Here is a 27241-nt window from a genome sequence, read left to right as displayed (position 1 = left end):
TCAAATGTGGTACTCTCTTAGAGGCCTTACTGACTCAGCTGATGACCTTGGAGTGGGGTCAACGCCTGACAGGCCCAACGACCCACTTCGGCGCACAACTAGGGTCTTAGTCCCATAGTCTGTGACGAAGTTGTCATTCCTCGTTGGAGTATTGGCTCGAACGCTTTGGTAACCACAGCAGAGAGGGTATCGGGAGGTCAGAATCTTCTTGAAAGCTTCCCGAAACTCTGTGTTGAATATCGAGTATATGATCGGGTTAAATGCCGAGTTCGAGTATCCGAGCCACGTTAGGATTTTGAAAGCCAAATCTGTAACAAAATGCATCATTGAAAATTGAACCTTATCTTACACAATTTAGACTAGCTTTGAAGTAGGCACCAAAAAGTTCAATGAGAATTTGAAATATCTGAGAAAGTCTATCAAACTTGGCCTGAAAGTTTTGTATATCATTTTATTTGATGCCTCTAATATTGTTATCGAAAAACTCTGGGCTATAAAGCCACGAGGGAACTTTTAAAAGGATCTAGTAATTTCTATGAGGCGAAGCAAATTGTTATTGAATGAACTTTGGCTAATTGATTCGGATTGACGATAATGGAATATGTATTTGGGCGAGCATGATTTTGCAAATATTGGCAAATTAACCGGAGCCAGCTGAATATAGTAGATTTAATTTGAGGCTTTATATAAATTGATTTTAACTAAATAAACATGTTGTACTGGAAATCTAATTATTTCTAATTCACTAGTTGTTTCGCCAGTTCCGCCTGGATCCCGAGGGAACTGCTTCCAACAATTGTTTAAAATTTGTCTATCTACTCTCTCTGGCTCAAGACTATCTTTGTACTAACATGTATGTATGTGTATGTGTGTGTAAATTCATTCAAATTAGTTCGGTAATTTTGATGTGAAAGTGCGACTAACGGACAGACAGAGTTATTATCGCATTTACAAGAGATATTAGTTGCGATTTATTTTAATTAATTACATTAGTGATTTAAATAAATTAATGTTTATATTAAATGCAATTCGATGTTAAAATACATAGGTAACCAAATATTTGATTTCTAATTTAATTGACAGTTATTGGACTTTTATTAAAATAGAAACATAAAAAATTCTAATTCAATTTTTTGGGCCCTGTAGCAACCCGATTCTATCACTGAAGCATATGCGTTTATAAAAAAAGAACACTCAAAAAAGTTTTCTCGCAAAAAGGTTAATCTTGGTTAAACCACCTTATTTATGAAGCACAAACAAACTTAATTAGACCTCATTAGGTGCTTTATTAACGCTGTAATGAGTTAAGCCAAGTTTTAACTACGAGTACATAGTGTTGAATAAATTATTAAAAAAAGGTTCTTCTTAGGTTTAATTTTTGATGTTCTCATTTTGAATCAGGATTTTTATTGTTTTTTGTAGGAGCGCTTTCATACTAGCGGAATTTGTAGCGCGTTAACGTTTGGTTCTTCTACGCGCAACACATTTGAAAAATTTGTCACGCGGTTCAAACCAGTGGTTGTCAAACTGTTTGCTCGTTTTTTGTTGTCAATCGCCTTTACGTACCGCACGTTGCGACGACAAAAAACTAAGCGGAAAATCCCCTAATGTGAAAGCGCTGTAAACCACTAGTACCTACCTAATATTAATAAGAACTAGATAGATATACTCTTTATTATAAACCCCAATTAAAACTAGGTATGTCTTTAAAAAGTAGCATGGTCTTTATTTAAACAAACCTTCAGAAATGCTTTAGAATTTTATTTCAAGGCGAGAATCTTTTAGATAAAATTACACAACCAAAAAAAAAAATACGTTCATTTATTTTATTATTTTATAGCTCATTAAATGAGACCAATGCCATGTTCAGATTCTAATTCTGTTAAAAGCAATATTCCTAGAAAATCCATAGAACTTCACAACACTTAATTAAAGCTACACGACACAATATGAATGCAATAAACGACCCTATGCACTAAGCTTTAAGTTTGAATTTCACTTAGCATAAACTGCGTTTAAAACAGGCGTGCTATGCGATTAATATTTAAATTGAGCTGGGAATGGCTTATTCTTCGTTCAGGGAATTATATTAAAAGTGCACGGAAAATGCTTCTGCTCTATTTATGTAAATATTTTCTTTTTCTAATAGGTTTATATTTTTACCTAAGGTTATTTTTTTCTTATAAAGGTAATTTGTGACCCAGACTTAAGCCGTCGATGGTTATTTTATGGTAAAATGTAACTTTTGGTTTATTTATTTCTACCCTACAGGCTATAATGCGAGAATTTATACATACTTAATTAAAAAGTGTAAAATTATGGCATTGAAAATTGGTACGCACACAAAGTTATAGGTAGGAAGATATTTTTTTCGCCCTTTACTTATTATACCGATTAAATTCGTAACGTTTTGTTAGTAGGTACCAAAATTGGTCAGACAGACAGTCGCTCTATGTAAAACACTGTTGCATACAGTTACACTAGAAACAGACCTACACATGTTCAAGAATCGGCTAATCCAACTAGCTCAAATAAACAAAAGAAGCACCACTTACCCGGAATACACGTTTTACAAAACGCAGCGACAATATTCACACAGAAGAACGGCACCCAACAGAGCAGGAACACTCCCATTATAATGCCTACAGTAATGGCTGCCTTGTGATCAGACACGTGGTATGGTGACGAATGTACGTGAGTATGGACGCGGGTCCGGACGGATTTCGTCCGGTTGTCCGGCATTTGAACCGTCCGGGTTACGGCACGGATTGATTTCACGTGCTTTTGTGCGTAGCAGTATAGTCTGTGGGAGAAAAGGAGTCATTAGTGCTGTATCAAAGTCAGGAATATCTTAACTTGTATTATAAAGATGTATTATTGTTTGTATAGAAACTCAGAAACTTGTTACTGGTACTGTTTTGGAATCGTGCAAATAGTGTAACGTTTCATAGGAGCCTGCAAAGGCCTATGTGAAATAAAAAGATTTAGATATTTAGAAAACTACTGAATTGTTTGAAGAATTCTTTCAGTGTTGGGAAGCTACACTATCTCAAGGAGACATAGGCTATATTTTATCCGTGTGCGCGAAGAATTTCACTCGAGACGCTGGTAAAACCGCGGGAAAACAGCTGGTGTCTAAAAGTAATGACAATGTAAAAACAAAGTAGGTAATGGTGATAGGTCTTTTTCTGGTATCTAGACACACGGCAGTGTGTCCGCCAAGTTCGAGCATAAATATTTTATCTCACGGATATATGCACATTGACTTTTTATGTGTAAGCTCGGGAGATACAAAGACATTGTGTATGCATTTACTTATAAATATACAAGTATTCAAGTATGGCTTACCTACTTTGGTGAGATAAAACAACCGTAATAACTAATTAAGCTTTGAGGAAGGGCTTTACATCCGCGAGTGGACATAAGGCTTAGCTTTAGTTAACTTTAGTAGGTATATCATATTCTATGTTTCTGAGAAGTCAATTTGCATGCTTCTCTTAGGAAATTAGAGGCTACTGTTTTACTGTTCCTAGAACACAACATTCGAGGGGAGGCAACATTTTTGTTTCCACGAATTTTGGGTTAAGACGATTATATTTTTTTCTTGTCACCACTTCATAGACCCCTTATTTTAATCTTTACTTAATATTATAAAGCTAAAGAGCTTATTTATTTACTTGAATGCACTTATCTCAGGAAGTATTAGTTCGATTTTAAAAATAATTCATAAGATATATTCTATTCCGATAATCGATAAAATTCTCTCTCGACACGAGATAAGTCGCTGGCAAAAGATAGTTTGACAATAACAGCGGAAAATGAAATGAACGATCCGTTTATCCAGCAAAAGTCAATTATATTAAAGACTAGCAAACTCCACTATATGGCACAAGCAACGCTGCAGTATTCAACAGTATATTACACCTAAGTTCCTTATAGATCGTAAATATTGGCTTCATAGATATAAACTAGAGAATTCAGGAGAGACTCTAGAGAGCTATGTAGGTACCAAGAATATATGGGTGGTGCTTAAACCACCAGACTGTAAAATGGCTTAAGGGTAACTGCAAACTGCCAACTTTTAGTCGGCCGATAGTCTATTTGAGCTCATAAATCAGTATGAATAAGTACGCACATGACAACGGTCAGGTATTTGGTCTGTATCAGGCCGAGTAAACACTTTGATTGAATTTTATATTTTCTTAAAAAAACATTCCAATCGTCCTAATCGGGGGTTTTTCTACACAAAATCTTGATTCCTATCTAAGTTTTCAGTCGGTCTGATACTGGCTAAATACCTAATTTTTATAATAGAAAGTAATGTATGCTACCATTCATCTTCAAACTGATTTACAAGCCGAAACAAACTAACGGCCGATTAAAAGTTGGCAGTGTGTGGGACTCTTAGAGTCGAAATCTATCGTTATTAAGTTAAGCTGTTCATGGCCACTCTAGGGCTGGTTTTCTGAGCACCTTTGAAAATCCTTAAAAAAAGAACAGGTACAGGTACAGATAGACTGCCAAAAAAGGTGCTTAGATACTGGCCATTAGAATGTTCTATGAATTGTTTTCTTTTGTAAAAAGAGAGACAATTCGAAAATGGAACTTTGGAACTGTTTTGTTTTTAAAAAACCTTTGAGTACATTCAAAAACTTTTTCAAGTTATAGTTTTCAGATGAATACTGCTATTTTACTCATCTATTCTTATAGGTTGCCATAAACTGTGTCTGTAAGTTATCGATTAGAACATTAAAATGTTACTGTTACGTCCCACTGCTGGGCTCAGGCCTCCTCTCACACGGAGAAGGATTGAGAAGGAGATTAAAATGTAAAACAATAATTAATTTTATCATCTTAATTTGGAGATTCTGTTAAGACACATTTAACTTTTGTTTATTTAGAATGTTTCTTCCTTCCTCAATTTATTAATCACATATTTCTCATTTCACTTATTAAACAAGTCCTTTATATAACTATCGCAGATTACCACATTAATCAAAAGAACTATAACAATATATTTTCGCGTTTGTCCCTTATGGTGAGACATGTTTATACCTCCCTGGAGAACGATAAACATGGCATTCATATACTCAAAGCATTGTTAGTCAGTAATGAAAAAGTTAGCGACGCGATTTATTTCAGTTGTATTGTAGACAAAGTATTTTATTTTAATCTATTTTGTAAGTTAATAAAAGTATTATATTCTTCTTAATTGAAAACTATTTTAAAGTAAGTTTGTCCTTAAATAACATCCTACTTAATTTGTAAATTCAAAACTATGAAGTAGTATATGGATGCTTGCATCATCATCATCATCATCATCATCTCAGCCATAGGACGTCCACTGCTGAACATAGGCCTCCCCCTTTGGATGCTTGCATGTATGGGTGTTTGTACCTGGATGACTTTTGATGAAACTTGGCAGTTATATCAGCTTATATATGTATTAGAAACGCCTATGGGCTTTTCACTCATGTTTCACATATTTCTCACTCCACTTATTAAATAAGTCCCTTATGTACTTAACTACGCGAGATTATAACGTTAATTAAAAGATCTATAACAATATAATATTTAGGACGATAAAGATGGCATTCATATACTTAAAGCATTGTTAGTCAGTAATGAAAAAGTTAGCGACGCGATTTATTTCAGTCATATTGTAGAGGTAGATTAAAACAGTTAATATGTGAGCAGTTCTTAATAGAGAGAGACTGTGATTCTAATTCTTAACTAACTTAAATAAATAAAACGCCTTTTATTTCATAAGTAACCAAGCTTTCTTACCTAACTATAGTCTTCAAAAACATCCTTATTAAAATGCAAAGTTTGTGAGTGTCCGTAACTCTTTCAAGTTAAAAATACTGAATGGATGTTGATGAAACTTGGTAATAATAGAAGCTTATGCATTAGAACAGCATACCAGGTTTTTGTCCATATTGTGTTAGAAGTAGTTCCGTCAGGGTCTGGGTAAAAACGCGTGTGAAAGCTATCTTTTAATTAATTACTTTACTTTTCTTTTAAGAATTTCATCCTAATTGAATAATTAAAGTTCCTTTCCTGTTGTCAATTAATTAGTGCTTCTTCATAAATGAAGAAACATATAAAAATTATCTTGTTGACGTCTAAACCTTAGTAAAAACCCTACCCAAAGGAATTACCGCTAGGCTAATATAACTCTAATAAGCACTAAATGTTTAACGAAGTACACAAAATTACTTAAAATTTATACTATCATTATATCCCACGCAAATTATTAACTAAAATTTTGATTAAATCTCGTCAAATAAGCTCATGACTACAGACATTAATATGCCTAGAAAGTGCAAATAGATGATTTTTTATGAAAATTGATCATGTCATTCACACCAAACTTCGGAATGAACTGTCATTAATTCAAAGGGGGAGGCCTATGTTCAGCAGTGGACGTCTTATGGCTGAGATGATTAATAGTTTTAGAAAACTTTACCGTTTAACATACAAAGGAAAACCATAACAAATACATAGTATTCTATAACAATTTTCCATTTCACAGTCACCATGTTAATTCACAACTATTATTACTTACAATATGCAAATCGATAGGTACCAGAAATGTGTTATATTCTCTTCTAATAGAATACTTAACTATAACTCATTTGAGTTACAAGGAAATATTTGATTTTAGGTGTATGACAAAATTGACCCCGTAACGATAGAACCTATATTTAACTGCCTCATAACTGTCACTATAGAATCACCAACCGAAATTACACTATCTACGCCTGCCCAATTCTATGGTCACCACTAATCCCTTTCTAGGCGTAATCTCAAGCTAGATACCCTACCAATTTTGTCATAGAACGTACTGAACGGCAAATAATTGTGGTGTTTGATACCAGATGAAACCAGTTTAAACCAATTTAAACCAGATGAAACCAGTTTAATAATGTAGGGGCCTTTGTAACGTTGTTTATGTTTAAGGCATGACATGGGCCTAATTTAGCTGCGCCTTGAGGCAAATTCTAGTTTGTATTTAGGAGTACAAGGAATGGTAAACTCTCATTTTTAATTTCGAAATTATAATATCATTAATTAATTTGAGTATTTGGTATCAAAATAAAAGTGAATTCTATAATAAAATACGTAAAACCTACGTAGTTTTAGGAAGATCCTTGGTTAGCCATATAATTCTGGTACTTTTTACACTATTACTTTTACTAAATTTTAAACCAAAACAGTTTGTTTGTTTGCTTAGCGCTAATCTTAATAAAAACTGCACTAATTAGATAAACTATTTCAAATAGATAACCCATATTTTAAGAAAGGTTTTAGACTACTTATTATCTGGCACGGCATAGTTCCCACTGGTGGAAGCTATTTTAAAGAATGTATAAAAAAGGCACCATACTTATCTTCTGGTATTTTGTCTCCGTAATTAAAATACATCTTACGTTATAATATTTACAATCGCTCTGGGACTTCACGCCCCTGCGGTAAATGCTAATTAATTACTTCCAATTAGTTAACTGCTATTGTGATCATAGGAAGATAGGAAAAATTGCTATCAGGTAACTTATTGAATAGAGGTAAGTACTTGTTTTATGTTGCAAGATATATATTTCAAAATGAGTAAATTATCCACCATTAGCTTCCTCTTGCGATTTCACCCGCTTCTGGAAAGCACTCCTCCGCACATCCGGATTAAAAGTAGCGTCTAGATATTTTCGATAAATGATTATTCTAACTTTGAAATTGGTTCAGTAGTTTCTGAGATTAGCGCCTTAGAGCAAAAGAAGAAATAATTCAGCTTTCAAAGATTAGTCCTACTAAGGTAATTAATCTTATATATTGTGATTAATAAAATATTAAGGCCAGAGTTACTATAATATTAAATTAATTAATCATGAAAAACGGCTATCTCCATTAGTTAATAGGATTACTGGGTGTAAAATACATAAAATGAGGACACGGACATAATTTATCATTTATCACGTTTGTGATAGAACCGAACTTTTACAGGAAAAGGAATATTTATTTTAACTTTTTTCAAAATCTCTTCTACTGTTTTCCCTCCACCGGGCCCTTAAAATTCGTCATCAGACGATTCAGTAGTCGCTGGCATAAGGAATAGGATCCGCGTACGAAGTCACGGGTAGAATCTAGTATAATATATGGTTATATCGAAGAATTTTTACACAAAAAAAATCTTTAACTTTTTTCAATATCCTTTCTAACAATGCCAGATTAATCAGACCAAGAGCAGGAATTGCTACGAGCCCAGTTGAGTTTTTTTTAAGGAAATCTTGATTCCAATTAATGCTTTCAGTTGGTCTCATACCGGCAAAATACCTGATCTTTGCGTGTGTGCTAATGTGCGTGCTACCATTCATCTTCATACTGATTTATGAGCCCAAACAAACTATGGGTCGACAAAAACTTTGTAGTGCTCTTAACGTAAAGATGCCAAGAGCAACCAAACTGACATTTTTCCGTTTTCACCTTCGATAGTCTAATAAGAAGTTCACTATTGTCTAAGACTTACTAGGCGTAAGCATTAATTTTCTTCGGGCCTCGTGTTTTCTCTATCCAGTTCTACCCTCAAAGATACTTTTCTAATACTACAAACCTAATGAACCAAATAAAATCTGCTCCAAGTGGTCTGAATACTGATGTGCAAACAACTGAAAAAACTTAACCTTGCGAAATGATGATGGATTGTACATAAACTTGTTTCAGTCCTGGTCCCCATTGATAAATATACATTGATTGATGAGTTCCCCCATTTCAGTAGCTTGCAAGAACTGCCCCAAAATATTTGAATAGGCATGAAAATATTCTTATCATGTTCCCCATTTTGTGTCCGGGAATTTTGTAAGCTGTCGGCTGTTTTAAGACTTTATTTTTAGTGCCCTAGTTTTCAGGATTTTGACGCCCTGACATTTAAGCGGTTTTTAGGCTTACTTTTTGTAGTGTTGCCTTTTTGGCGTGTTAATACGGCGCGAAATGAGTGCGCGAATTTTTGTAATTTTTGCCACGACAATTTTGTGGTTAAAATTTTTTGTTAAGCTTTTTCCATTAGAATTAATTCGTTATTGTTATCTTTTCAAACAAGTTTGATAACCTAACTTATTAGCAGTGTATTTTAAGTACGTATTTTTCGTATTCTCAGGTATTTTTTGCACAATTCGTTATCAAAAACATACTTAATTCAAAGAATAGCATTTGTCTTAGAAAATATATCTAATGTCTTTTCAATTTTCTTTCAAGCATTATTTCGAATCTAAGTGGTCTATAAATCTATGTCCATTAGCCACAGAGTCATTCAATATTGTCTCAGTACTGAGTTATAGGTCCCACGATACTTAATGTACTTATCTTCGCTTTAAAAGAAAATGTATTTATTTATTTTATGGATAGGTACCCTGTTAATGACAGATGAAAAATAGATTTACAAATAGTTACATAATGAATTAATATACATAATATGAGCTTTTACTTAACTTCATATTAACTTAGAGTATAAATTCACGCTTGATTGGTTTAGCTCTCGTCAAACTTTTCATCCTTAAATGTTTCACCCACCAAAGTGTTAGTTTCGCGGATATTTTAGAAATATTTTCACGTGTTTTGTTACTGTTTGCTAAAGCGAGTAGACAAGAATGAACATTTGTGTAGTATGCTATGTTACAGTGTTACACACAAGAAGTATTTCGCCTTTAGAAATTATCAAAGAGGAACATAAATAATAAAATTCTCGTTGAAATTGATGAAGCTACTCGAGAACGTTCTATTTCCTTAGTTTATTTGTACAAAGACGCTGTTCTCTCAACTTTGTTATTATTGCAATAAATATATTATGAGTTCAGGTAAAGTTCAAGTTACTCTTGGAAACAATTAATCCGATAAGATCTTGCCTTGAAATAAATAAAATTAGCTTAGCAGTGAAAATCAAATTTAAATATAGATAAATTAAATTATATTTGAGAAACAGAGAATTTTAAATAGTAAAATTAATATTTAAATATTGCAAACAATATATTGGGTCACGTTTCTGGTTACTCGTTTTTATTTTAGAATATTTAGATGACTGTGTTGTTAATATGTTAAATACAATTTATATTTAAGAAGAATATATTGATAATTCTAGTTCTTTATAAACAGGACTCACTACTTATTCAAGAATAATTATATTATCTAACTCATAGTTAACAATATTTTAGCCTCGTATTCCGTCATAACTTTTTGTCGGACTTACTTTTACTGTCACCAAGTATATTACTTACTACACTTAATCTTTCTTTGAGATAAAACAGTTCCAGAGTCTGAAATTAGATCTATTTTCTGTGATGTATTAACTAAGTAAACTCTTGAGACTTTGTTTGTAGACAATGTCCAAGTTTGGGAAAATCTTTAGTACTGTTTCTTAGAGACACATCCCCAAACATGTTTCAGGCTTAAGTGGTTTAGACTGTACATAGTTCACAAGTTTCTGTAGAAGTTACATTTGAACTAAAACTCGGATTTGGAACTACATACGAGTTCTATATTTAGAATAGAACTTCTATATATAAATAGATGAATGTAGTTAGATAGCAGGTGTGATATATTTTTTTGTTCTTAATGTAATGACATATGAGAGAGTAGACATTTTAATTCTGTGAGTATAGTTTTTTTTGAGGATATTCTTGAATTTAGGAAACTGTTCTATCGATTCACTACATGTTTCACATTGATGCTTGCTAGTGCTTGTGGGTGACATATTAAGTGTTTTATAGGATAGACAGGCTGAACATAGCCTGTGGGAACTTCTTCCCGTGCCCGGATAAACTATAGCCAGTGTTACTCGCCGATATTACCGATAGCTTTGCAAAAAAAATAAATAATTTTTTATTCATTACGTACAATATAATATTCAACAAGATGAGTGCGAACTTTCCTACGATTTATAATTAGGTATTAATGCAATACCATGAAGTTGTCTTAAGTACAAACAAATTACAATAAAAATAACAACTCACCTGCAATATATGCTAATCATCACAATACACGGTAAAATAAATGATATACAGCTCGACACGACTGCATATGTCGGAGTCAAGACCAGCGCACAAGTGGGATATCTCGGCGGCTTCTGAGTAGCCAGGGCCTCTTCATCAGGCCTGTGGAGGCCTAGGGATATGGGTAGGAAGCTCACTAGGCCAGCTAGGAGCCAGATCATGGCGATGGTGACTACTGCCACCCGACGGGTCACCCAGCGCCCGTACCTGGGAAGAAATAAAGTGTTAGTTCATTTGTGTAAACTTAAGAATAATAATGACATCCACGTTCGGCATGACGAGAATCTCGTGAAAGGAGTGAAGGAAAAACAAATGAAGGTTGTCGAATGTAGAATGTCGATACGGCTATTGTCTTGCTAATTATCGTAATGGCCAAGATCCTCAATCAACACTTCAAGAGGCTCTAGTTAGGCGGCTGGATCAAGAGTCTGATTGCGAAGGTACTCCTTCAAACGGCGCTTGTTTTTTCGAGGTATACTTAGATCTGTGTCTGATATTGGTGTCTAAATGATTTTTATTAATTCTTGTATATTTTAAAGGCTATATTTAAAAATGTAATTTAAGCTGTAAAAATAAATGTTGGCTTAAAACTTTTTGTAACTTTTCAATTCATACCCAAATTTACTTTAAGCCTACAAAAGTCTAATTTTAATTAAAAATTGTGAAGTACACAAAATTATTTAAGTGTTTAATATACAATTACTGAATAGGATCCATCAAAGAGGTTTCTTTTACAAATATTTTGTAACAACGTTAAAAGGGAATTTTGGAGCACTTTCAATTAATCGTTCCTTTAGTAATGACAAGGAAATAAGATTTGTTTTTGCGATAACGACTTTCTGTTTGTAATATTAAAAAAGGGTTCGTTTTTCATTACCATTTATCTGGTTTCAACGTTTTTGGAAAAAGAGAAAATGAATGCGGAGACAAAATGACATTACGTTTAAAAAAATACGAAATTTTCAATCTCGGAATTCATATTTGATTTTAATGGGCTTTTATGTTGATGTTATAGCACTTTATGTGATGTTAATGGCATATAAAAACGATAAAGAGTAATATGTTACGTTGATATTGCTGCTTGAGTGACGATATTTTGTGTCAAGCTAGCATCTTCTTTAAAGTTAACAGAACTTTTTAATTTTAGGTATTTTGTAAAGATTGAAACATTATTTTCTAATTCTAATTCACATTGGAAGATTTTCTTTTTAGATAAACTTAGTAGGTAGGTACTTAAATTTAATTTAGAACTGACAAATAGAATATCGTAACTAATTCAAGGATACCTACACAAAATAAATATACCCCCTTTTTGTTTCACCTTATATCCAAAAAATATGCTATGTAAGAACTCGTTTCTTCAAAACTAAAACAATTTCGCTCTACACCAAAAATTCCTACAATTCTTGAGACAATATTTGAATTGTGAACGCATGTACACACATGAAACAAAAGAATTTATATTATAGCCTCGTTTAAAGCGCGCAATTTTCAATCTTATGCCTTCTTAACAAAGTACAGAGTTGCTTGTAAAATAACTTTGTTGAAAATTACAAGACAGCCGTTGTAAGCTTCGGAAAACCGAAGTTGATGGGTAACAAATGACAAAAGGAGTTATGTCACGGAATATAATAATGTAGAATACTTTCTGTATCACTTTTGCGTTATTTGAAGTTATTGAATAAGTATTATTAAGCTCAGAGGAATATTATTACAGTTTCATATGAAAGTGCGTGACTTAGGTATATTTTCTCTCGAGTATAATACACTCAAGCATTTGTTTTATAAATTGCCATAACTGTTTTCTGAAGACGTGCTTTTTAACTATTAGTATTCACCTCAAAAGTTTTCTTTACCTACTAATTTGTCAGAAGGTAAATAACAATTTCTTACTTGTAATTTAGAAGTGTAATATACATTTCAAAGGAAATTGTTTTCAGTAAAATTGAGCTTAGTAGTAGGTCGTTTAGATATGCATGAAAACGCTTAAGCCTGCGTTTACTTTGTTACAAATGAAAGATGTTAAGTTACTAGTAAGTACATATAGAGCTTATCTTTCAAAATGATGTTTCAAAGACCGTGAACCCTTCAAGGCGTGTAGGAAGAAAGTTTTGAATATAAGCGTAACTTATATTATGAATGTGAATTTGCTTTGAAGATGGATTCAAGTTAAGAGAAAATACATAAGATTATTGTAGGTGCAGAAAACCCTTTCCTTATTGCCCCGTTGGCTGCAAGACTGACTGCCGTGCATGAAGTCCCGGGTTCGATTCCTAGGTCGGGACTAAATAGTTTTGTGGGTTTCTTTTACAAAGCAACCCAAAGTCTGAAAGTGTTCGGTGTTACACCCCTGTTGTTAAAATTCTACGTCAGAGATCGCTCGGGTTCGTCGGGTGATTAAACCTACAGCTTACTCGAAAAAAACATCTACCAAACAAACAATGATATATTTAAAATGAGCAAAAAAGCAAAAGCAAAAAAAAAAACTAAGCTGTATTAGGTTAAGGGACGTTTTCTGACCACAATAAAAAAAAACCTCATAAAACCATCCCACAGTTAACACAAACTCATTGGTCATCGATAAAACTATACAAGCATTGATTATTAGCAGATTTCATAGGTCTTATTGACCTCAAATCAATTTACCACCATAGCAGGGTCACATCAGTAACTGCCGGACCGTTTAACATTAAATGTAGGGTCAGTTTTATGTATCGTAAAGTAATTATCGGTTTTTATTGGTTTGGGGAAGAAATGTGCTTCGTTTTTTTTCTTATTCTTCCGTTCTTCCGATAGTGTTTTCTTTATATGTCTCTCAATGATCGCGGAAGACTTAATCAAATTAAATACCTTTATTTTCAGGCTGCATTGGCCCATAGATATATACCTTAAAGACTAACATACATATTATATTATACAAAATTGTTAATGACGGCTCGCAACTAATTTTGGAGCATAGGTACGCGCATGTGACCATACTCATTGTTCACCACACTCATTGAAAACCGTTGAATACCTAAAATAGTTTCCATGTGCAAACTTTTTCCAAAAAGCTAGCATTAAATATTGCTTTAAAGTTGGTGGTACGTGAAAGGAAAACACATCGAATTATTTTTGACTTTAGTATTTTGCGATAGGATTTTTGTGACGAAACCAAAATAAACTGCTATGTATTTTTAGCCTACCAGCACCTTTGTTTTTCCTCATATCATTCCAAATTAAGTTCAACGCTCTTACGTACTTCACAGTCTTCAATTATCTAAGAACAGAATCCAATGAACTTGTCGTCTAATGCGATAGGTCTCACCTCAAAGGATCTTTGATGTGTATGTATCTGTCAAGCGATATGGCGCACAGATTCAGTATGGAGGCCGTGGAACACATGACGTCACAGGCCACCCACGTGTCGCAGAATTGCTCGCCGAATACCCAGTACCTGGGGAAAGAGAGGGGATACATAAATTTGAATGTTGAAAATGGAATATTTTAAGAATTCGAGACGTACTGGCTGAATATGAAGTGCCCCGATAGTATAAACGTCAGTTTTTCTTAAAACAACCAGTTTTCAAAATTTGAATGTAGAATGTTTAAGAATTCGAGACAAATTACGCATAGGCTCAAAGCTCACTGACAATACGAAAGTTGTTTTAAAAAGTAATGTTTAGTTTGACAATCTGGTAAACAGTTGTTTTAAGAAAACTGGAGTTTAGGCTGCTTGTCCAAGTTAGACTTTTGTAGGACAGATAATCGTGTCTATTATTTGTAGGACATTCTGTCTAGGAGTTTCTGACCGACTTTTTGTCGTTGCGCTATTGCTATCAGTGTGTTGTTTTATTTCTTTGAAAAAGCGGTCTCAGATTTGGACGTGGGCAGTCAGCCTTAGGCTCAAGCCTTAAGGCTTTTGCCTATGTATGTTAGAATCTTTCAATCTGAAACAACTGTTTAGTTTGAATATATAACGTGAAAATTCATATCCAAGTTATTTTCAGAAAACTTACGTTTATGTTGTTAGTGAACTTGGGCCTCAGTGTCTTCCAAAAAGGAATGGCCTTATTCTAAGAAGTAGTTACGACTTCTATTGAAATGAATGGCTATTTTCGGATAACATAAATTAGGACCTTCTTTTCGAATCTCAGCTAATTAGGACACAGCGACATAAAAAAGATCTAGATTAGTAATCTTCAGAAATGAGCTACGCTTTTTTAATTTCTTACTGTAGTATTTGGTAAAGTGTAAAAAAATAAAATAAAATGAACTTTCTGTGTCAAACAACTTAATTAGTATTAAAATTCACAGAAGTCAAAAAGACTTTTTCTTCATAAGCTCAAAAAGCAATGATATTAATTTATCCCACGAATAAGGGCGAACCATACTTGTGATGTTAGGTAAATGCACATTGTCTTCTGTCTTCGAAAGCGTAAGCTCAGAAGCGCCCAGTAGTGACCGAAATGTCACGTCATACAAAGTCAATGTGCACATACAAATATTGCTCACCCGATGTCCTGAATCAATATTACTCATATACTGACTTAAAAAGTGCTGCATAAACAACTTACCCAAGCAGGTCATTAACCCCAGCGAAGGTCATAACAGCAGCAGCTACCAGCATATCAGCGATCGCTAGCGATGCGAGGAACAAGTTGCCGATGCGTCGCAACCCTCGGTCCGTGTAGATTGCGATGCAGACTAATATGTTGCCCGCTACGCTCAGGAATATTAGCAGCGAGAGGAATATGCCTGGGGACGAGATTGGATAATTTAAAACAATCAAGATAAAAAAGGTATACTTATAAAAAAAAAAAAAAACTAACATTACAGAGCTGATGGCTAATCTTCAGAATTGGAGAACAACCAAAAAAGAATAGAACTTTTTTGGTTCTTAGGAAATGTTTAATATCCTATGGATTGACTGGATTGATTTTCATTTTTGGTAAGTCATTTTTGAGAAATAATAACAGAAAATATAATAGCTTGGCCTTTAACCCCGAATGGCAGAGAAGAATGAAAACTGCTAGGAATATCAGGGTATCGCAAGGAAGTTTAATATTATATTTATAATGACAAACCCAAGGTCTCAAACCAGGTCAAACCAATACCTACGTACTGTGCGTATTTTTGTTGTGTGACCACTAGGTATTATTTCTAAATTGACCAGACATTCCTATCTTCACGGGACTGCCAGTAAGAAGGTTAGTACCCATTGTTAATGGTAGGGACCACTATTGTTAGTGAAAACCTATTATAAGTCTACGGGTCAATTGAAGAAGAATGGGTGACCATTATGTCAATCCTACGTGTCTCGGAAGGCACGTGAAACCATTTGTCCTGGCCGCCATTTGTAATTCTTTGACAGTTGTTCAATAACAGTCTTATATAGGTAGTATGCTAGGCAGTTACTGAACATAATGAAGTACGTATATTTTCATAATTTATAGCTTCTGCCAGCAGTTTCACCCGCATCCCGTGGGAATTACTTCAGGTATCCTCATAAAGAGTAAAAAAGTCTTAGTAGTCCTGAATATTACCGGGTATCTAACACTGTAAGAACATTCCAAAACGGTTAAGAAGTTCCAGAGATTAGCGCGATCTAACAAACAAAGTCTTCAACTTTTTAATGTTAGTATGGAACGACAGATACTTTACTGTTTTAATAAGGTAATTTTCCTAACAACTTTCTTATCAAGTTTAGTTACACGAACTAAATAAGCTATTTCATAATATGGTAGGTAGAACCCGTATTTTCTTTAATCAATCTCAGGAAGAACCTTCTTTGACTTGTTGAAGAACTTGTCAAAAGTTTCTTAAAACTTTATCAAATGTAAGAACAGTAACATCTGTGAAAGGTATCTCAAAAGTTCACTATTAGGAAATTAATAAAGCATTTTAATTGCTTTAAATTCAATATCCAGGGACATGAGTACATTTGGAACGTGTACACGTGAAATAGGTACATTCAGAACTTGTACAATATTCGTCATCATCATCATCATCTCAGCCATAGGACCTCCACTGCCGAACATAGGCCCTTAGATCTTCACAAACACCTGTTGGAGGCGACCTGCATCCAGCGTCTTCCGGCGACCTTTATAAGGTCGTCTGTCCACCTTGTTGGTGGACGTCCTACGCTGCGTAATATTAAGTGAAATACATTTGGACCGTGTACTATATTGGAGGCCAGCAATTTAATGCGACTTCTCTTTAGGCCCTAAATTACTTTTCTATAAAATGTTCAACAAAAATTAGTTTTAAAGTCACAAACTGCATGTAGGATTTCCACTATTACTACCAGATAAGAATTTTTATTTCAATTGGATTAATCGTTATACCGTACACTTTTACAATAATTATTAAAATACGAATTACCTTATATACCAAGAACAAAAGTTAACTTAACGCCATTCTCTTCCATTGAACCACAAACTGATATATCGATAACATTAATACCGATAAAATCGATACCTAGATGTCTGATATTAATCGGGTATTACAACGCCTCTCGACAATATGGTGCTTCATAATCGCTATCGGAATCTCTCGTTGCCACGTTAGTTGTTATGCAGGTGACATAAGTACACTGTCTTGCAGTATTATGTGGCCAGAATTCTAATGTCGAGAAGTTATCACCTTGTAAGAACCTAATTTGTATCTCAACTTTAATTTTACAAGTCATTGAAGTATAAGCTGATATATCGATTGTATCGATACCTAGTCGTCTGATATTAATCGGGTATTACAACGCCTCTCAACAATATGGTGCTTCATAATCTCTATCGGAATCTGTCGCTGACACATAAGGTGTTATGCACTCTAGGTTCAAGTGTCATAAGTACACTGTCTTGCAATATTATAAAGTCAAAGTTATTTCTTGCAAACATAGATAATACGTACATAAGAAATGATGAAGCATACATAATAAAGTGCGCTATGTTTCGCCTATAGGCATGCAATTAAGAAATTAATATCAAATAGAGAAATCTAAAACACTAAACTTGTCAGTCTATAAGTAATCACCTTTTCATGTTATTATTGACTTTTTTCCATAATAGTATCTATTATAAATATAAATATAAATCTATTATAAAACAGACTATTATAAACTATACAAAATTTGCAAAGTATTACCGGTCAGCATAAAACATAAGTGCTTACTCGCAACTAATAACCATGGCAATCGGGAGCGTAATTCATTGTTGATTAATGTTAGTAATAATTATAACACCCGAACGATGTCGTCTGGTAAGTATGTAGTACCCAGACTTAATAATGTTTATGGGGACCGAACGCTAGAAAAGCGTGTCCCTTACGTGCTCAATAGCTTACCAGACGACACCAGAGACGAAAATAGGAAAAATAAATTTAAGATAAAACTAAAAAAACACCTACTCAGTACACTGCCTTAACTTTTTATTGTATTACTATCCTACTAACTACTACCACAGATTATATGCTACTACTACTACCTAACTACCGACTACTTTTCTTACTTATGCTCTATACTTGTATCTAATCTTTGATTTTCATACTTACGTACTTAATATTAAACTCCTAATACTACTTATATACTTAACATTATATAATACTAATACAAGCTGTTGATTTGCATCTGTGCCATATTCAAGGACGTAATTATGTTACTGATTCTCGACCCAAATCAACAAAAAAATTGGTACGTAATTTTTTTTTATTATTATTTTTCGGAATTCCTTCAATATCATCTAGCCGTATTTTAAACTTGGCGCGTGTGTTACTGGCCTTAAAACCGTGCTACGCCCTCAAACAAACGCAAACACAAAGCATACGCAACGATCATTCATAATTTTCATTCATAAAATTGGGTTACTTCTGAAATACTACGACATTAAAATGACAATAAAATTAAATTATAAATTTAAAAAACCCCCGACCCAAAAAAAGTATGCAATAATTATGACAAAAGGTTAAACACGCCAAACTCTATAAAAAGCAAAAAATAACTTTTAACACTACGTAAACTAAATTTTGTCGTGTCGGGGGACCGCTCTAATTCATTACTTTAGATACGTGTTTTTTTTTTTAAACGAATGTTGTAATTAGGTAGGTATCATTTGATTTATGTAAGTATTTATGAAGGTAAAAAGCGGTCCCCCGACACGTCAAAATTTAGTTTACGTAGTGTTAAAAGTTATTTTTTGCTTTTTATAGGGTTTGGCGTGTTTAACCTTTTGTCATAATTATTGCATACTTTTTTTGGGTCGGGGGTTTTTTTAAATTTATAATTTAATTTTATTTCATGGTTTTTAAAGGAGCTCCTTAATTTTTCCTTCTTTCATTTAATTTATTTTATCTTAAGATGGGTCGCTATATGCGATCTCGGCCAAAGGAACCTGCTTAACAATCCTCATGATAAATTGGCTCTGGGAGAATTGCACAGATTGAGATACAATAAAGATTAACCTTTGGACATTCTAGATTTTCAGCAAAAATATAAATCGGTTTATCCGTTTCATTCCGGCATTTCAGGGTTTCATCCGCCACATCCCATTTCCAGCATCAGGTTCTCGTCAATCAGAAACATGAAGAGAACTCGTCAAGACAAATTCAACGAGCCCAAACTCGATGGGTTTACTAAAAGGCAGTTCAGGGTTACGTCTCCTACCTTCGTGCCCTAACAGCAGACCAGCTCAGTGGTTCCAAAAGGCATTAGTGTTTCAAATTTCAGATCCCACATATACTTGCAAGTAAACTGAGCGTGTAACATTCCTATCACATCTAGCAAACGAGCTGATGACCTTGAAGACCTGAACCGATTTCCACCAAACATAGCTAAGAACACTCCCGACTGACATACCTTTTAAACAAAAAAAACCGCATTACAATCGGATCATCCGTTTGGGAGCTACGATGCCACATACACACACACACACACACACACACACAGACACGTCAAACTTATAACACCCCGTCGTTTTTGCGTCGGGGGTTAAAAAAAGCAGTGCATATTAGCTATTTCCCGTCTACTGTAATTCCAATCGATTATTTACGTATTTTATGTCCTCCTCCTGAAGTATGGCACAAATGCAAATCAACACCTTGTATATTACACTTAGAAATAATAATAAAATTACCTATATACTTATACTACATGTCATTGTAAACTTTACTTAATAGTACCTATAGTAAGTCAATAGTTTAGAAATCTGATCCAACAGATAAACTGTGTATACAGTTTTGTTGGACATTTTATACTTTTTAGAATATAAAATGTACCTTCTAATAAGCAATAAATAAATAAATAAAATAAATAAATGTAGCCAGATTTCTGTATTGAAATGTTATTACCTTGTTAGTGCTTAATTTGTATCTTAACTTTAATTATATGTATAGTCATAGAACTGTAATCTGACATATCGATACAATCGATACCTAGTTGTCTGATATTAATCGGGTATTACAACGCCTCTCGACAATAATATATGGTGCTTCATAATCTCTATCGGAATCTCTCGATGACAAGTTAGGTGTTATGCAGGTGACATAAGTACACTGTCTTGCAATATTATGTAGCCAGACTTTTGTGTCGAGAAGTTATTACCTTGTTAGTACCTAATTTGTACCTCCTTTTAATTATATAAACATGTACAGTAAATTTTCATTAATGGCATTTCAGTCTTCTTCTTCTTATCGAGTGAGCTGCAGGTTTAATTACCTAATTAGCCCTGGTGTCAGAGTTTTTTCAAATTACACTTCCATGTCAGAGGCATTTTAATAGTGTTCAAAAAAACTCTTTTTAATCGAATAGTAACAAAAAAAACTCATTTTAATTATATAGACAGTAGGTAAACATTTAAAACTAGGTATAGAATTTGATTTCCACAGGGTTTATTAATTCTCGCTTTGTCAAAGAAAAATACATTTAATTAGCGTTGTCTGTCTGTCGCGTTTTAATCTTTACAGACGATCCCTTTTTCTTTCCATTTCAGTAAAATATCTTTCGGAAGTGGCAAACCGACAAAAGAAGAAAAGAGGTTGAAATTGCGCAAAATTTGGTCATTGGTTCAATATTTGTGACAAAAGTGTCTTTTTTTTGTTTTTATAAAACTAAGGTTGTCTGGATGAGATCGCTTTTTGCGAAAAGGCCGCTGCATACGCACCTATTTTAAGTTAAAAATCAATATTAAAAATGTACGCGGTAGGCTACGGGATTGTTCGAAAAAGTTACCGCGGCCCTTGGTGGGTCTTAGTCAGTAAAAGTCTGACACTTCTTTGCGCTGCACCCACAGCGAGAGGGGTCATTTGTTGATTCCCCGAAAAATATAAAATTGGCGTACCTAATAAAGAAGAAATATCTATCTACCTCTTTTCCTTCACACCTTTTTCATTCTATCCTTTTTATTTAGAAGCAAAAGCGATTGCATATCACACCCCCACTTAGGTAGATGGTGTGATACAAACGTACCTGCAGTTTGTTAGTTTGAGGAAATTGAACGCTTAGCAGCGAACGAGGCGCGAAATAGCCTGGAAGCATTTGCTCGCTCGAATAGATAGCAGTATATGTTATGTCATTTCCTTCATTTTCGAGAGGTGAGTATGAAAAATAGGGTTGGGATTTTTCTGGTCATGGTGTTTTGGTAGGTATGAAATGCATGCTATGAAAAGTGTGTAAAGTATGAATGTGGAAGGTTAGGATAGGCAGAGGTATACCGAGGAAAAGATGGATTGATCGCCTGAAAGAGGACATAAAGCAGAAGGAAGTGAGTATCAGTATGACGTCTGACAGAGAGAAATGGAAGAAAAGAATATATTGTGCCGAACCCAAATAAAATTGGGAACCGAGCAGGAAGACGAAAGGAGCAGGTTATGTCAGAAAAGGATTGCTTTTGTATAATGTATCCTTAAAAGATAGTTCACTAAATCTTTTTCTTTTATTATTATTTTTAAGTTAAAAACAGACTACTATTGTTTCATAGATTTAACATAATATATGTAACCTACAACATTGCTCGGCTTATTAGATCATGCTATGCTCCATATGGGTGTATCTTTAGAATCATATAAAAGGGTTTACGTAAAGCCTAGCACACACAGATTCCATCAAAGTATTGGAAAAAGTATCGATAAAATTGGCTTTACATACATTACTCTATATCGGCAATATTTTCTTAATATCCTTTTTAGAAAACATAGCTGGCAGACGCAACATCTTGTAACATGATTTATATCATCAGATACAAGAACACCGACCCCAAAAACTCAGCAACAAATAGTAATTTATCATGTTTTAGGAAATAATCTCATGTATAAACGTTCATAAATTGTGTAACATCGATCCCTAGAGTTTCCCGACTTCCACAATATCCTAGATATGATAAGCGAACGGCAAACTACGTTTAACCCGAGCCTCGATATGGAAATACGATTTCTATGTGGGAAGTGCTCTCGATGTGAAATCCTTAAGCTGTGATAGAGGTTCGTCGACTCATTAAATGTTTAGGCTACAGGTCAAAATACATATAGTTTTGAACATGGGGACCTATTTCACGTCACCTAGCCAAAATTAATGTTATAATGAGATAAAATATTGTTTGTTTGTGCTCCAAAACTACTATAATGATTTGAAATACTATTTCACTGTTAGAAAGCTACACTATCCACAGGTGAAAAAGGTTACATTTTATCCAGGTATTTGTAGAGGTTTCCCCGGGTTGCAGGTGAAATCATGGAAAACAGTCAGTTTAGGAAATAGCAAGAAAACTTTTCGCACTTTGCTTGACCAGATGACTGGCTTATTCTTTTTAAAAAGTATTAGCAGTATCACTTACGTAGTAAAGCAGCCAGTGCCCAGAAGGCACGTTAGCGGACTACAGCGATATAAATCTTTGTAACATTTAACAACAAATATATAAGAGGATTATGTAATTGTAATGAATGTGTGAAATCTGCAAGAATTTCTGTTCAGTGATCTGTATTAAATCTCACTGAGTACTTATTCGAGAAAAAAATATCGTCACGTTTATGTTTTTACCCGACTGCCAAAGAAGGAGGGTAATGTTTTTTCTTAGTAACCTTTAGTCGACGTAGAAATATGTTCTTGTAAGGTGGATAGTGAAGGTTTTTAGGATGTCAAAGTTAATCAATTAAACTAAAGAAATAATCGACTTAACATATTTAGTTACCACTGTTTAAAACAACATCTTTGTCTCATTGAATCGGTTGAAATGGTCAGTAATAGAACTATGTTTTGTCTTAAGTGAGTTTTTTTATAAATATACTGATGTTGTGAGTGTATAAAAATGGCCTCATAAGATTTCATAAACACCTATAAGTCAAAATACAGTAAAAAATAAATATCCAATTCATTGAAAATTCTTGAAACACAGCAAATAACAGGCCAATATTACTAACCGACAAGCAGTATGGAGAGCAACGTGACAGCATCCGGATCATCCGCGTCGTCATATTCCACCGTCGTCTCGTTGAACTGAAGCGCCACCTATGACAACACATCTATTATTCATATGGCAACACTCATATCGCGGGAATGATTATTGAGCTGGCAACATTCTTTAGTTTGGTTCATGAAATTGAATTCTTGGATGTATTTTCATCGTCTTATATATAGAAGTTAGGCTATTGACCCTTTCATTGAGAATTTACTAAGAAATTGACAAGACTTGATTTTGAGGAGTGCCACAATTATATGTAGAAATCAGTCGATCATTGAAATGAAAAATAACGTAGGTGTGTAACATTTTTGTTTAGCAACTGTTATTATGGGAAACTAAGGGCCGATTTTTCAATCCATTTTCCATACAAAAGCTGTCAAAATGTCAATTGTATTCTTCAGATCAAAGTCATTACCCGATTGAAAAATCAGCCCTAACTAAAATTAAATGACAGACATGAATAAGACCTTTGATATTTCATTAAAATTAACTTATAATGAACTCCATGGATGGTATATTAGTACTAAAACTTTACTTCATTCACTTTTTAATATTCCAGTTCTATCATTAAGCAAAAGTAGAAATTGCTCAATTAAAAACTGTGAGAAATAAATCTGACAAAACAACGGGAACACTCCTTTTGAATGCTTTATTTTCACTGCGAATAAACCAGTGCTAATTAGTTTATGCAGCGTTTTTTTGCAAGCCACTGTAATTACTGCTGAATTCCTGCAACGGGAGCTAGTATGAATATAAGCGCTTTATAATAAAGAAGATTGAATTAATGGAAGCCGCATTAGGGTGTAGTTTATATTTTTTCATCTCACTATTCGTTGGTGATTATTTACGATTGCGTGGTTGCTGGGAAGTTTGTTCTTCACTGCTTCTTCTTTCCAGCCATAACACTGGGAAGTGGTGAAAGGGGGGGCGTTTTGGGGATGCTGTCATTGTAATTGTGACGTTAAAAAGTTAGCCTACTTTAATAAACAATTTTGACTTTGACTTTGATTAAAAGTGAGTTTGCTCCTATTGTATAATTTGGGACAAAACGGCTGAATATATTTAGATGTTAGACATGAAGATAAATGGTATCCTGGATATAGTATAGGTATCTTTTAAACTGAGTCCATGAAGACATTTCATGAGAGATAATTCATCTAGGTAAGTAAACAATCTTTTCATTTTAATTTAAAGCTAATTTCAGTTCAGGAAAACTCAATGACAGCCGTGATGAAAATGCTTTGTCTTTTCCCGCCAAACCAATGCATGTAATTAATATGAATAACTATTATTAATCCGTATGTATTTAATATAATTAATTGATTACTCCAATAGTGCTGCGGTAAGATGACATAATTATAATTAGGTTAATTTAATCTTGTGATATTTTAATATTATGATGATAATAAATTCTCTGTCTCTCCCTCTTTTACTTTTATTTTTTTTTATATAATAAATACACTACATATCACTCTAAAAGTAACCAACCGATGGCAATGAGTCTATTCAAGCGACATACACGTGGATCGGAATATCGCCTAAGGGTTTTTTTCTAAATCTATTAACAATTTCGTTTATATCATTTGATTAGTTTTATTTTACAATAGAATGTACACCTACACAAGGTATACCTAACATTAGTTAAGTAAGAAGAAAATCAGCATTATTACTATTATTTTTGTGAAAATAAATAGTTTTTCTTTCTTTAATTATAATATCAGTAAACCTCAGCGTTGTTTTAAATGGACATAAACTTTTTTTAATCTCGGAGAATTATTGGATAACCCTACTCTTGGACCAGCGGGATTTTTACTAATCCATTTTTGTTCCTTCAAGAGTTTTTATGTACTACGAGCTGCGGTTACTCTTTCGAATAATCCCACAGCCCGGCACAAAATGGACACTACCTATTACCAAGTTGACCCCAAAATTATCATTAACTAGCTGGTGCCCGCGACTTCGTCTGCGCAGGTTTAGTATTTCGAACAATATGTTTACAAATTGTAGCCTATGTGTTATTCTGATGTATAAGCTATATTATTGTAAAGTTTCATTAAAATCCATTCAGTAGTTTTTGCGTGAAAGAGTAACAAACATCCATACATCCATACATACAAACTTTCGCGTTTATAATATTAGTAGGATTACCTGCCAAATATAATACCAAAACTATTCCGTAGCTATTGCAATAGGTATTAACCACACATGCGAACGTAACATCGAATGTGATTAAAGTTTAATAACTTTAGTTTGATCATTCTAGTTACGTAACTTGTAACTGGATTTAGGTGAAGACGTCATATTAGTATCGGCTATATAAAATGAACTGTATATTTGTTTGTCTGTTGTAATATTATTTTGAAAGGATAACACCTAAGTTTATAGTTTAAGTTACTTGATTAATTAAGAAATAGTTGGATTGTTGTAATATTATTTTGTATAGCTGTTGTTGGTTTTATCAGATCTACTGTTGTTGATCTGTAGGTATGTTCCAAAGTTTATTATATTGTGTAATCTATTAATTATTTTGCTAGGCAGGTTGTCTTTATTTTTATATCACGGTCTATTATATTACAACAAATACTGCAAAGACACTCAATTTCTAAATCAGCTCAAACAGCATCATCCTATTTCAGTTACACTTAACTATGTATAGCAAAATGATTAATGCGTGGCTCACTGGCAGCTTAGTTACGTTTAAAAAAGTAGTTAGAAAAACTATTAAGACCCATTGAGATGTACCTATGTATATCTCTAATTCATGGATACGTGGTTCCTTAATCTTTTTCCGTGGTTGCCATGGTTACATGGTAATAAGTGTAGCACACACTTACATTAGTAGGTAAAACAGAGGCGAACTCCATTTTATAGAAGTTGGCTCCGATGCTGGTTCATCCTCAGGTCTTGGTGTCGACCTTCATAAGGAAGCTGTCCAGTTGACTGCGTTCCCACCGAGCCTCGTGCACTGTAGCCATTGTGGGCTGGTCTCACATATCTGCAACAAAATAAGGTGTTGGTTAAATTGTGACGTCATTGAAATGTATTGAAGGAAGAAAATATATGATTGTTGATTTTATTCACGTTGATTTTGATTTGGCTGTCAGTGAACATCTTCGGCAGTCGTTACGGGTAGTTAGAAGACAGTCAGTCTGACAACCAGTCTTACCAAAGGTTAGATTAGACTGGAAGCTGACCCCAACATAGTTGGGAAAAGGCTCGGTAGATGATGAAAATGATGCTTTGATTTAGAAATTTTCGTAATAGGAAACAATAGCTTTTCTGGTAGTTATAGACCATTTTTTTTCAAAAATATTTAAAGTTGGCTGAAGTAGCATCCCCACATATAGGATAATTTTCCTGAAAACGCAAAAAAACCCGTTAGAAATAGCTAGTAAGTGCATATACGACATACATACCCTTCATAATTCTATAATTATTCCATAATTCCTAATTATACCATCGGACAATTTTCCAAAGAATGAAGCAAAACCGTTAGAAGCAGCTACTAAGTAAAAAATACACAAAAGTATAATATTTCAAGTGCTAGATAAAGTCCACAAAAAATGTTGTACCCTGTAAGCTCTTACAAATATTATGTGACCCGAACAAGCTCTCGGATATGTAACCCTTAAGCTCACGATGTAAAAATGGTTCTCTACGAGTTTCCGAACGAAATGCGACGGATGTTTTACTGTAATTGTATTTATATTTTTTTGGGAACAAACCCTTTTTTTTGTAAACTAGACACACTACGCTAAGCTTAAGGTAAACATAGATCTT

At 33.9% G+C, this 27241-nt stretch overlaps 1 protein-coding gene across 1 annotated transcript; it reads right to left on the bottom strand.

The window, feature by feature from the left end:
* Positions 1–26421, bottom strand: LOC124641974 (dopamine receptor 1-like). The gene is made up of 7 exons (XM_047180255.1): positions 26296–26421; positions 23421–23508; positions 15596–15776; positions 14347–14475; positions 11001–11246; positions 2556–2803; positions 1–308 (listed from the first exon to the last, which is right to left on the bottom strand). Exons 1-7 carry the CDS (start codon positions 26323–26325, stop codon positions 1–3), a joined length of 1230 nt encoding a protein of 409 aa, XP_047036211.1. The 5' UTR covers positions 26326–26421.
* Positions 26422–27241: the final 820 nt, after the last annotated feature.

Source organism: Helicoverpa zea, chromosome 23 (genome assembly GCF_022581195.2).
Source record: "Helicoverpa zea isolate HzStark_Cry1AcR chromosome 23, ilHelZeax1.1, whole genome shotgun sequence".
NCBI classification, from domain to species: Eukaryota; Metazoa; Arthropoda; class Insecta; order Lepidoptera; family Noctuidae; genus Helicoverpa; species Helicoverpa zea.
This window is presented reverse-complemented; position numbering and strand designations above follow the sequence as displayed.